The following is a 12,530-nucleotide window of genomic DNA, read 5'->3' on the forward strand; positions in this document are numbered from 1 at the left end:
TACCGCTGCTGAGGAGCAGGTGAACCGTACTGCTGGGGGGGAGCACCGTACTGCTGAGGGGGAGGAGCTCCGTATTGTTGAGGAGGAGGAGAGCTGTATTGCTGAGGAGGAGGAGCGCCGTACTGTTGGCCGCCGTCGCCGTAGGCTCGGTTGTCTGGGACCGAAGAGTTAGCACATGCTCTGAAAAGATGTTACTGCGGTAAAAACTTACTATCCTGGGCCTGCGGATAACCTTGCTGAGGCTCCTGCTTCTTCTCGTCCTTGTCGCCGATACCAAGGTTCTCGAACTCCTTGGCAATCTTCTTGAAGAAAGACATGATGGGTGACTTCGGACTAAGGCGTGCGAAGTCGGTGGTGGGAGGATCAAGGGTTATGAGGGAAAGAAGAAAAGAGGTAAGGTAGGTGAGAGAGGAGGGATTAGGAAAAAAGGAGCGACCGGGTTCTGTGTTATATAATGGCGAAAGGCCTGAGGTGTGAGGTGCGAGGTGTGAAGAGTAAGGACTTATTTAGGTGCGACCCGCGCAGTTATCGACAGTCGGCATAGATGCTTGGCAGCTGCCGACAGTGCATGGATGGTGGGGTGAAACGTAGGGTCTCACTGAGTCACTGCTAAAAGGGGAAATATCTCAGTGAATAGATATAGACCACTGTGTGAAAATGGCACTCTTGCAGTTAAAGAGTGATCCAGGTACGGGGGAGACACGGATATGATGCTATCGCACCGCATGAAAAGCACAGGCTCAAGCAATCGAGGCACCTCAGTAGGTATTCAGAGCAGCCGCACAGGCCCGTTTAAAGCCCGTTTACCCCTCCATTCAACACCCAACCTCAAGCTCGGGGACCAGCCAGTGACAGTGCTACGACGTGGCCAATCAGTGGACCTCTAGTGACCCCTGCGGGCCGTTCCGGCGGGGCAACGCTCTGGTGCCAAATGTCACCACCTAGGTCTAAGCTTTGGTACCTGTTTTTTTACGACAGCAAGCTTCGTTCACGTTTGGCTTTAACAAGCATCGTTTTGTCAACGTATCGGATAAGCTGAGGCATGATGTTTAGGACTGTTAAACAAAAGGATCTATAAGAAGCTCTATGCTGACATTGTTCAATTGCGACATCAAAGGCACGGAGAAATACCCCCACATGATTGATAGTGGCGTGGAGTCTACTGAAGCAGTATCCAGCTTATTCCTCGTCTGGCTTGACGGGCACGGATAATCGTCTCGATTTCACATAACATGGAGCCCAACAACCTACCTTATTACATAGCACCTTAGGGGTTTGTCCCCTTCGACTTGCTCTGAACTACAATCGTCCGCACATCCCCATCGGTTAAGTTGGCAGCAAGGGGTAGTTGGTATGAAGGAATATGGGATACGTTGTTGCAACACCAGTGTGGCGGAGCAAAGCTGCAAGCAGTCATGATATCCAATGCTGCCGGTGTCCCTATGAGACAGCGGTGATATCAAACAATAAGCAAATACTCATTCATTCACCCAACGGCAACACAATACTGCGTCACCGTCACAACAGGCGAGAGGCCGCCCGTGATGTTTATCATCGAGGCAATAACACCCGGTGGCTGGTGATGGATCTTCTCTTGTCCCCGAAATCATGAGGGATTTCATGTCGTCTCACAATCTTATTTCCTTGTGACATCCATGAATGATTCACTGGCTCGCCCTCGACACATCCACGTCTGATGCTGCGGTGAGGGGGAGGGGCTCTTGCAGCGCCAAGGCCATCCAGGTCCCTTGGCGTTCCATCCGTTGGTGTCATGAGGGAGGTTTCTTTCCAGCGGCCTCCAGAGCGTTCATTCCCGTCGCTTCCAGGGGGGCTTTCCAGGGGAGCTCAGGAGGGTTCAGGGCTGGTGAATCAGGCCCGTCTCTCCCGGACTAGGTTCTGCCCCTCCATCCCTTTGCCCCGCCTCGCAATTAGCGCCCGTCCTCCAAATGCAGCCCAGCTCAACTGCAGCTGCGAGCTCAATTCCATTGCGAGACTGAAGTGAGGCTGCACTCTGATTGCTGACCTACGTGCTTGTTCCTCCTCTGCGGCTAAGACTCGAACCTCTCGGGCTCCCTCTTGCATCTTCGTTTTTCTCAATTCTCCACGTCAACTGTTGCAGGCCCCGGAGCACCAGTTCACTTCTCACACAGCACATCAGCATGTCCTACTACCCAGGTCAAGGATATCATGGAGGAGGAGGCGGCGGCGGTTACGGATACGCTCCTCCTCCTGGACCTCCTCCTCCCCAGCAAGAATACGGCGGTTATTCTGGAGGCCATCCTGGAGGTCAGAGATATCCTCCTCCGTCATATCCTCCTCCTCCCGGCCTCGACGCATACGGCTATCGTCTCCCACAAGGCCAGCACCACTATGCTGAGCACGCTCGAGCCGGCCCACCTCCTCCATCTACGCCCCAACAGTTCGGTCACGGAGCCCCCGAAGGTTATACTTTCCAATATTCCAACTGTACCGGTCGTCGCAAGGCTCTTCTGATTGGCATCAACTACTTCAATCAGGAGGGAGAGCTTCGAGGTTGTATTAACGATGTCCACAACGTATCAGCTTTCCTTGTTGAGCGATATGGCTACAAGAGAGAGGACATGGTCATTCTGACCGATGATCAATCCAACCCAGCCATGATTCCTACCCGCGAAAACATGATTCGCGCCATGGGCTGGCTTGTGTCAAACGCTCAGCCAAACGATGCCCTGTTCCTCCATTACTCTGGTAAGTCTATTGCCTTGATTTGAAACAAACTGTCTAACATTCCCTTCAAGGTCATGGTGGTCAGGTCGAAGACTTGGATGGCGATGAAGATGACGGATACGACGAGTGCATTTACCCCGTTGACCACACCGAAGCTGGTCCCATCATTGATGATGAGATTCATTTCCGTGTCGTGAAGCCCCTGGTGCAGGGTGTGCGTCTCACTGCCATTTTTGACTCGTGCCATTCAGCCACGGTCATGGATCTCCCATACGTCTACTCAACAAAGGGTGTTCTCAAAGAACCCAACCTAGCCAAGGAAGCTGCATCAGGCCTCTTCGACGCCTTTAGAGCATACTCTAGTGGAGATCTTGCGGGCGCCGCTGGCTCTGTTTTCGGCTTGGCGAAGACCGCCTTCCGAGGTGACGATGCGTTCGAGAAGACCAAGGACACACGAACATCGCCTGCCGATGTTATCATGTGGTCAGGAAGCAAGGATGACCAGACATCGTGAGTTAATTGACTTATTTCATGAGGTATTACTAACGTCTTTGCAGAGCGGACGCCACGATTAATGCTCAGGCGACAGGCGCCATGTCGTGGGCATTCATTTCAGCAATCAAAGCAAATCCTAAGCAGAGCTACGTCGAATTGCTCAACAGTGTTCGCGACATTCTGGAGACGAAGTATACCCAGAAGCCACAACTGTCGAGTAGCCATCCGATCGGTAAGCCTGTATTTTTTCTGAGGCCCCCCTTGAACAAATTGCTGACATGAACATCTAGACACCGACCTTCTGTTTATTATGTGAGGGATTAGAGTTTGGGCCAAGATGACTCAATACAGTGAGCAGATGTATTTGGCCTGGCAGTGGAGGATGCGACGATTGGTGACAGCAGCATCTGATAATAACTTTCATGAATGACCGTATGAATGGATGAACTTTAAAGGCTTCCCAGTGGATGAGGGCCGTACACCAACAAGTGACACGACATGTCTACCTACAAAATAAAGGGAGCCATCTGTGCCCCGTCCTGGGATCTCCAGATGAACAAGACCCAAAAAAAAGGAGGATTCAATCGTATCATTTGTATAGGAACAGCCCGATGCGGGGGTCGAACCCGCAACCTTGAGATGGTGTACTCATCTAAGAGTCTCACGCTCTACCGATTGAGCTAACCGGGCCTCAAACGAGGCTTGCTTATTGATGGAGGGTGGCTGAGAGTTAGGCATATTTGCTGACACTCAGCATGAGTTGTAGATTTGATGATCATCCTTGTGCAACACGATTTCCAAGACAGGCCAGATCGTCCCGTCTGGCCTTGAGACTTCAACTAAGCTGTATGCTTGGCGCGGTTGCCTGTAGTCAAGGCCTGTCGAAGGCTTCGTGGCGTTGACAAATGCCAGCAGATATACTGAACCATTCTTGCGAGCGTGTGCCGAGATGGATCTAAATGGTTGGTAAAGGCAAGTAATTGAAATCAAATTCAGATTCAGGATCATTGCCGGTCTAAAACCAAAACTCAATTAAGAAAGAAACTGAACTGAACTAAAAGGATGTTGATCAACTTGTTACTTGATCCCGTCTGTACAACATTGCTGACACTTCCTCCCCTGCACAATCTGACCCCTTCTATTTCCCCAGTCTATCCCGGTCTATCCCAAACAGAATGAAAAACAAATGGAACAAAAAACATGAAAGTTCCACGCCGTGAGACCCATTAAGAGTGGCGACCAAGCCCTAGAGCAGGTCTTAGATCAACTGATCCAGAACCACAGCCCCTGTTGGGAGATACGGGAGGCGGCGTCCCGAAAGATAGTTGCAATAGAACCCGTCATGCGCCGACCAGGCATTTAGGGGAACGGTTCGTGCATGCTCGACGACCGAGCGGTGTCGGTCATTTAGGCTCGTCATGATGAGAGCCCATATGGCCAGATTCATCGTCAACATTCCTTCGCCGCACGCACTACGCGGAATCGCGCTCCACTGGGCGCCAGTTTCCCCTCCATCCAGCGAGTGGAAGCGAATGACAACTACTTCGGTGTCGGTTATCGCAAAAGTATAACGGGACCCGCTGCGCTGTGCGTATAATCCAAGGTGCTGGATAGGATCCGTAGAACCGTTTTCAATGTCCATGGAGCGCCAGAACTTTGAGACGTGGACCATGCTAGTGACAAGGTTTCCCCGAGGCACTGTATCAGCAAAAATCGTCAGGCTAGGATGGAGAGCCTGTCTAGCGACTTGCAGACCAGCTAAAGGTATATCCTGATGCCACTCAATGGTTTGAGAGAATCCAAGTCTCTGGCCAAGCACACGCGCGCTCTCGGAGACTAGCGGACGCAAAGTGGAAATCATCGCATCGAGGGCGTAGTTTCGGAGCTCGGACTGGTTCCGGAAAGATTTGTCGGCTCCTTGTCCTGGGATCATGTTTGAAGGCTTGCTCAGCAAGTCTCCGTAGGCATTGTTGATATCAATAATGTTAAAATCGGACCAGCGAGCTATATTCTCGTGATGCATAGGATTCATGGTAGGTGCATTCCGCGACCGTTCAGGTCTGGTGTTGTCGGTGAGGATGGTGTTCCTGGTGGACAGGAGGCTGAGGATAGATGACTGATCCATATTGGTCAATGGTTCGTTTGTGTTGACTATGAGGAGCACCACTACAGCCAAAGAAAGGAAGAAAGGGAAACTAGGCAGGATGGTACAGGTAGTTCTCGATGAACGTGTAATAAGATAGAGAGCAGAGTTCAGCCAGAAGTAGTGTTGTAGGTCTAGGGCGTCGTTTTGTAGTAATGATAGCCCGGTTCCAGGACTCTTACACGTCAGAGTTGGGGAGGGTCACCAAGAAGATTAAATCTTCAGGACAAAGGCCCCGTCAACGTAACATGAGAATGCGGTAAAGTATCAACTAATTCTAGCCTTCAGGAGAAAGAACGCAGTCCAGGCCTGCGCACCTGAGTTTGGCTTGTTACACCAACAAGTTATTTGACAGATCATCTTGGGTTATTACAGTAGGGTCCTGTAAGGTACTAATCTGTCTGCCCTGCCATAATGTCAATATGGGACTCCGGAAGGGTTCGTGCATCACCTAGCGGCTGGACTGATCTGATTGATCATATTTGAATGAACGAATGGCCCCCCTTTCTTTCCCTTGCCTTCCGTCTACCTGCGTCTTTGCCTCCTGGTGATGCTCGAAAGGTTACTCCGAGAAGACGTTATAACCTTGCACCAAGCAAGGTCTTTTGCATAAGGTTCAAGCTGACGCAAATGCACGTGCGTGAGATTAAACTCCATTACCCACAATGAAACAAGCATATAAAGTCATCAACCGTTTGGTTTCCGTCCTGAAATTAGCGAGCTATATGCAAACGGGACTGGGGGCCGGGTGACTGCCACACCACGCCGGTAGGAAACACAAACATGGATGTGTGAAGTAGCAAGTTTAATGAGGCTTAGTCGATAGCATCTCTTTGATTCGATAATTCCTGAGCCCTAAAAATAGGCAGACTCTGCTCCGCTCATTTTGGCTGCCAATAGTGCTGATGTCTCGTTTTACTTAGATGCCTACATGGTTAAAGATCCCGTCCTTTGTTCACAAGTTTGATATTCAAAAGCCACAACTTGTTTGCTTGGACCGTGCATAGCTCGTGACCGTTTCTTCTTCTTTATTTGATTTCATTGAGCCACGTCTCTGAATTTACGAGTGCTTCACTATCCCTGCTCCCCCTCAACTTGTTCTTCCCTCCTCCTATGGCCTGTCCTCTCTACTTTTCGGTAGCAGACTCTCATTCTGAGTGCCTTTCAGGAAACTTTAGACACCTTGAGTCAATATTTTCCTCATTAAGAATCAACACACTTCCCTGCCCTGCATTCTTGGCCATGCCTCCTCTCAAATCGCTGCCTGACTGCGAAGGCCCAAAGCTGGAGCCCTTTGAGCACGACTTTGAAGGGGATGACGTGGAGTTTCTCAAGATCCTTGAACCCGACTGTGCTGCACACAGTAAGATTATCAAGACACGAATTGGAGACAAGATCTATTCTATAAAGTTCGTAAGTCAAAACAGTAACAGCGGCATCTACCACTGTAGCTCGAGATACTGACTGCCTCCATTATAGTTCGTGTGGGAGGAACCCTTCGCCCAACCTCCTTACACTACGGTATATGACTACAGCAAAAGGCCCAATGAATGCTGCAAAGGGTTACTTTATCATTTCACACCTTTCGAAAACGAATGCCGGGCTTTCGGTAGGCTGAAAGACGTCGGTCGGGAGGACCTTGCGGTCAAAGTTCATGGATATGTCGCTCTCAACTGTACCGACGTCATCGTTGAGAAGCTACAGGCTGCAAGGTCTAAGATGGTCGATCCCTATGCAAAGCTGGAATGGTTCCTCGCAATAGACAATGGCGTCAGTATGGGAATAGTCAAAGACTGGGTAGACGAGGTGGAATACGATGACGAGGATACCTATGATCTGTATCAACAGGTGGCTCAGGTGTCCCATTTCCCTCGTATGCTTGAGAGACTCCATGAGCTCCACAAGCACGGGATAGTTGTCAGGGACCTATCTGATCGCCAGTACGTCAACGGCACGCTCGTCGACTTGAGCATGGCATTCACAGTCCCTCACCCGTTTGGCCCAGACCCAGACCCATTGGGCTTGGGAGAGTCCTGGCAGCCCCGCTGGACGTTCCAGAGCTTGGCTGCTTGGGATTTATATAGCTTCCAGGAATATGTCATCGAGGCTTGGAAAGAGGGCCTGGCCCAGCTCCTCAAGGCTAGGCCTGGAACTAAAGGCTTGAGAAAGACCTGCTGGACCCAAGCCTACCGTCTCCCCAAACACACAAAGGAACTCCGGCCCCGCGGTGGGTGGCGTCAGGACGAGGAGCAGCAGCCATATCTACCTATGCTGAATTATCGACACCGAAAGTTTGATATGATGCAGGCACCTCGACATGACCCGCTTGACTTTGCCAAACATACTCCGGTCGTCAATAATTCCCAAAAGCGGGTGACAGATGGAGCACAAGGCCGAGGTGTCAAGAAAAGCGTGGCAAAGAGAAAGCAGGTGAAGGGCAAGATGGTCAACAAGCCAAAGGCTCCAAGCTCCAGATATGATCTTCGTAGCCATACAGTCAAGAAGTGAGGGTTGGACTGTATCAGTGCCTAGTCTTTTTCTTGAATCAGCTCTTTCAATTTAGGGAACAATTGTATTTGAGTCTTGGTTGGATAGGTTCATCTCTTGAACAGCGTTATAGGTACGCGACTTTAATAATAAGAAAATGCATTTTAATATCTCCAAGGGGCACAAATTGATCTTCATTCATTCCTGGCCTTGAGCCAACTGTCGAAAAAAGAGACAGCATTTCTGGACCCCAACTTGCATGTAATACCTAATTCCACCTAGATCAGCTCGGTCGGCTTTAAGCCCGGCATGTTGTGTTGGACGGACCTCTCACTCTTGTGCTTGTGGGTGGTGCAGGCAAGCGAAGAGAGGCTAACTGCATATGGTGTTATGAACCGCTCCGACACGGATTTACAAGCGCCCTGCAGCTGCAGCGTCCGATCTGTACTGTACTTGTCGTGTGTGTTAATCTCTCTATTGGGGGCCGAGACTTGCAACTTGGCCTGGGCTGTCATGATACATGTCGATTGGGCTTGATGGCTGGGAAAAAACAAGATTCTGAGCTCAGTTGCAGGCAGAAACATGGCGGTCAATTGCGACGGTGAAACGTTGCGGTGCGTTTATTTGGACAAGCGAGCTTATGATTGATTCATTTTATTAGACGCACGACGATTTGCCCAGGCCATGGATGTTGTAAACGAATCGGCTTATCTTGGTGTAGGTAGCTTATGAGCAGCAGACGTAGCCTGTACAGTAGGTACCTTAGTACTGTAGCTTCGTCGTAGGAGCTACCCGAATCTGATTAACTTGACGTCACTGGCATTATTGTATATTGAGTTGTGAGTACTGGAGGTAATAATAAGGCATGGAGGTAAGCCCAAATACTTAAATAACTTGCTTTCATCCTCATTTTACAACATCAAATTTCCTCTAAATTATAAGCAACTAGTATTATTATCGTTATAAATATCAAGGCCGTCATTATTGTTTCTGTTGCTGCTGCGATTTTCAAATCCTGTTCTCACGAACCTCAAACGTTGTCACCTTGACGATCCGCGAATTGTCACTGCCAAGCTGCCCCGTCAACTCCTCCTCGCTCTCATTGTCCCTCGACCTCCACGCCGAGACCCCCTTCTCAGCAGACGATCTGCTTTGGAAATGGTGCTCCCCAGCGTAAGCTGCCTGGCCGTCTCGCCCGTTGCCGTCCAGGTCGTCCTCCCTTGCGAATGTGGCGAGGCTAAAAAGATCGCGATGCTTATTGCCGCTGCCGTTGGTGCCCTTCGTAGGCCTGAACCCCCCAGAGCCCATTGGCTGATCAGTGTCCCGCAACTCAGACCGTCCCGATGTCGTTATGCCAAGCTTGCGGCCGAGTAATCGAAGCAAAGGCCGCAGCGTTGCCAAAGACCCGGCCGTGACGGCCAGACCTTGTTCTGTTGTCGACCAGATCGCGATGTCGATTGTTGCCCCTGTTTGGGTTTGTCAGTTGTGACTCATGGATCATCATGTTTGGAGTTGGAGTTGGAGTTGCGACTTACATAAGAAGTCTGGGTTCTTGAAGTCTTTGACGAAGGGGAATCGAACGACAACCGCTGCGCTTGCCCTGTAAAGTGTGAGCTCATGTCTCTTGTAATAATGGGGGTATACCAACACGCAGGCCATAGCCATGATAGGAATCAGAGCCAGCTTCGTCTTCCTTCCCATGTTGAGCTTGAACACCAAGAACATTGGTAGGATAGCACAAGTGAAGTCTGATATAACACTGAACACACTGTATAGATAAGTGAGGGCCATGATGACCTCGGGTTTGACGCATTTTCCAGGTTGATCTTGGTTCCAGAAGTACGAGATCGGGGAGCATTGGAAGAGAGTGACGAAGAAGAAGACGACTCCGGTGCAGACAGTAATGGCCATGACGCCATAGAGGATCCATACGTCGAGTTTTCGTGTCGTGATTCGAAGAAGTAAGTAACCAATTGAGATCTTTGAAGATATCATCGTGAGGCAGTACCTATATGGACGGTCAGCTTGGTAAACAGGGCCCAGTTGGAGGTATCTAACCATAAGTAGCACCACCACCACCACTTCATTGCTTGCTGAAAGTCATGAGGGTCGAGGTCGTCTCTGTGTCGACCTGTGCCGTGCTTCACACCGAGGAGGGCCGACATGACGAATAGGAGAAATGTGATCTATGCAGCCATGTAGTCAGTATATGTTGATTGTACATATGTATCACGTCAAACAACATGGAGTATTCATAGTCTAATCAATAGCTGCGCGTCGTGATCTGATGTTGAGGTGCCGTTGAGGTGAGCGAGCGACTTACAAGAGCACTACACATGAACCAGTCATCCAATCCAAAGTTTTTGACCAATCGCACGCGAACATAGATACGTAGTGCGACTGCTATCACCGAAGAAACGGCAAGAGTATAGCATACAGCCTGAAGCTCAGGGCCTCTGTTGGGGACAGACATTGCTGTCGATGAGGTGAAGCCAGGCTCTATCCTGCTTCGCTTCAAATCATATGGGAATAAAGGGGGAAAGAAACAGAAAAAGGGATCACAATGGGAAAAGCAAGAATGAGTGATTGACGATAAACGAAAGGATCCAGGATCCGGCAGATGCGGGCCGCAAGGAGTTCGTCGCAGATATATGGGAATTTCCATTTGTATGTACTACCTGCTAACGACGAACCGAGGGGCCGGGACCTACAGAACCCAAGTTGTCGGGACCAGGCCAATTCTGTCCTACGGCCCTTGTAGGCTTGTCACCAAATCCACCGTCGCTCAACTCAACTCTCATCTCGTAGCGCAATCCATACGATCTGCACACTTGGGCAGCCATGCTATTCGCGGGATCAGCGGGCGTGCCTCGGTTTGGAGCCTCTCCGGGGGGGTTCAACAGAACGGGGAGCGCCTCCGGGAGGGGGCATGAGAGAGACCTTGCCTCGAAACCCCTGGCATTAGCTTCTGTCTCGCGTGTTTGAGAAGAGTGACTGAGGGACATGCAGATGAACAGATTCGTCTCTGTGGAACCATGCCCGGGTCCGTTTGGTGCTTTCGTAGGTGGCTCAGACCTAGAACAACCCACAGACAGACAGACAGACAGACGGAACTACCGCTAAAAGACCCAAAACTAAAGAGCCAAGACTAAAATTAAGCTGATGTGAGAGCCGAGGAACGGATGTCAAGTCCCAATTTGGGCAAACAATTCACTAGCAGCCCCGAGAAAATCTCCACCACCTTCTTTAGGTACTCACTCTAGTCACTGTAGGCTCTAGAGGCTTCTGTCTTTGACAGGCTTGGCTCTGTGTCGCTATAAACTCTCGCAACGCCACCTGCAACCGACTCCGTGTCAGAGTTTCATCCTCGTACCTGACCTGACCTGAATCAGTCGAGAATTCCAGTGTCGACGCCCAACTCTGAACTAGAATCAGTAGCCTCTCTAGCCTCTCTCTGCCGTGCGGAGACCATTGCGCGCCCGCAACTAGGCAAGCATCTAGTGCGAATAGTCAATCGGCAGTTGAAGCTTGTATCATTTTGACAATGCTCTCTCTTTCTGTCGTGCTTGCTTGCTTTTGCGCCGTCCGCGTGTTTGACTCGTGCGCACTAAACATTTACAGATCAATCGCTAGATCGCTGGAATCCGCGTACCAAGCAAAGACCCCTGGTCCTGGCCCTGGCCCTGGGGACCGATTTTCCTACTCTCTCCCCTTACTACGGCCGAAGCGAGCACTGATCATCATTGGGAGCCTCAGATTTGCCAGGTCCTTTCCCACTTCTGTCATGATGGCATTGCATTGTTTGTGGAGAGTTGAAGATCATTGCTGTTCCACGGATAAACATATCTCAAAGGAAATATGATTCAGAGGCGCTGACATCCCATCCTGGTCTTTCTAAGCATTGAGTAATAACTCATGGTCAAAGCGAAATGCGCAAATTTCCCTCCCTTGAATAAGGCACAGACTATCTTCTGGCAACACGCATTCTCGGGAGCTACCCTTCAGAATCATGCCATGGCTGAAGTCTCTTTTGACCTCATGTGCGTGCTGTGCGTGTGCCTCGATTTAATTCCGCACTGAGGAACTCAGAACAGCACAGAAGAAGAGGGTCGATAAACTTGAAACAAAGTCTCGATCGACTGGGAATGCCCGTCCATCGACGTCGCTTATTGACTTTGCAAGGGAGAGGCCACGTGCATCTGCGCGATCGGTGGCTGCAGGGGAAAACACCACGCCAGGTTCGTTTTTTTGTTGGGCCCGGCTTAATGTTGCATTTTCATGATAGTGACACGATGTTATTCTTTTGGCGCTTCTCTTGTCTGCTCTCAGTGGCCAGTTTAGTTCCATGGACCAAGCCTCAATTGATCTATTTAACTCGCCTAGAACATCCTCTCTTCAATAAGGTTATCGATCATGATATGACTTTGTACGACAAAATATAGGTATGGGCGGAATTGCGGAATGTCATCGTACAGTGAGTCTGTGGATTATGCACTCAGGATATAGGCAGGGTTTAGAGAAATTGGCCGACTGTGCCGGTCGCAGTATGGATACACAAGGCATGAGATTGGGAACCCGTAGCATGCCATGCATCGGAGTTTTTTGACAATCCGGAAGGTATTCGTGATGCGCGCGATGCTACTGTGTAGAGATAACCAAACCAGAGAGGGAATGTACTGTAGATCTCATCTTGACCGAT

The 12,530-nt window shown here is 50.1% G+C and overlaps 5 protein-coding genes across 5 annotated transcripts; 2 read left to right on the forward strand and 3 right to left on the reverse strand.

Annotated features, from left to right (window-relative positions):
* On the reverse strand, window positions 1-317 carry FTJAE_9201 (NPL3-like nucleolar protein; the record flags this gene model as incomplete). Its single annotated transcript, XM_037356098.1, has 2 exons — window positions 1-154; window positions 212-317. Coding segments are annotated over 2 exons (260 nt in total), but the record flags the coding sequence as incomplete, so codon positions are not given.
* A 1,842-nt stretch (window positions 318-2,159) lies between these two features.
* Window positions 2,160-3,517, forward strand: FTJAE_9202 (metacaspase-1; the record flags this gene model as incomplete). Its single annotated transcript, XM_037356099.1, has 4 exons — window positions 2,160-2,727; window positions 2,778-3,216; window positions 3,264-3,433; window positions 3,492-3,517. The coding sequence occupies 4 exons, from the start codon at window positions 2,160-2,162 to the stop codon at window positions 3,515-3,517; spliced, it is 1,203 nt and encodes a 400-aa protein (XP_037203698.1).
* A 942-nt stretch (window positions 3,518-4,459) lies between these two features.
* Window positions 4,460-5,326, reverse strand: FTJAE_9203 (uncharacterized protein; the record flags this gene model as incomplete). Its single annotated transcript, XM_037356100.1, has 1 exon — window positions 4,460-5,326. The coding sequence occupies one exon, from the start codon at window positions 5,324-5,326 to the stop codon at window positions 4,460-4,462; it is 867 nt and encodes a 288-aa protein (XP_037203699.1).
* Window positions 5,327-6,586: 1,260 nt separating this feature from the next.
* On the forward strand, window positions 6,587-7,852 carry FTJAE_9204 (uncharacterized protein; the record flags this gene model as incomplete). Its single annotated transcript, XM_037356101.1, has 2 exons — window positions 6,587-6,757; window positions 6,824-7,852. The coding sequence occupies 2 exons, from the start codon at window positions 6,587-6,589 to the stop codon at window positions 7,850-7,852; spliced, it is 1,200 nt and encodes a 399-aa protein (XP_037203700.1).
* A 987-nt stretch (window positions 7,853-8,839) lies between these two features.
* Window positions 8,840-10,304, reverse strand: FTJAE_9205 (integral membrane protein PTH11; the record flags this gene model as incomplete). The annotated part of the gene is made up of 5 exons (XM_037356102.1): window positions 8,840-9,297; window positions 9,367-9,431; window positions 9,480-9,839; window positions 9,890-10,017; window positions 10,155-10,304. 5 exons carry the CDS (start codon window positions 10,302-10,304, stop codon window positions 8,840-8,842), a joined length of 1,161 nt encoding a protein of 386 aa, XP_037203701.1.
* Window positions 10,305-12,530: the final 2,226 nt, after the last annotated feature.

Source organism: Fusarium tjaetaba (assembly GCF_013396195.1).
Source record: "Fusarium tjaetaba strain NRRL 66243 chromosome Unknown NRRL66243_c0000209, whole genome shotgun sequence".
Taxonomy (NCBI): domain Eukaryota; kingdom Fungi; phylum Ascomycota; class Sordariomycetes; order Hypocreales; family Nectriaceae; genus Fusarium; species Fusarium tjaetaba.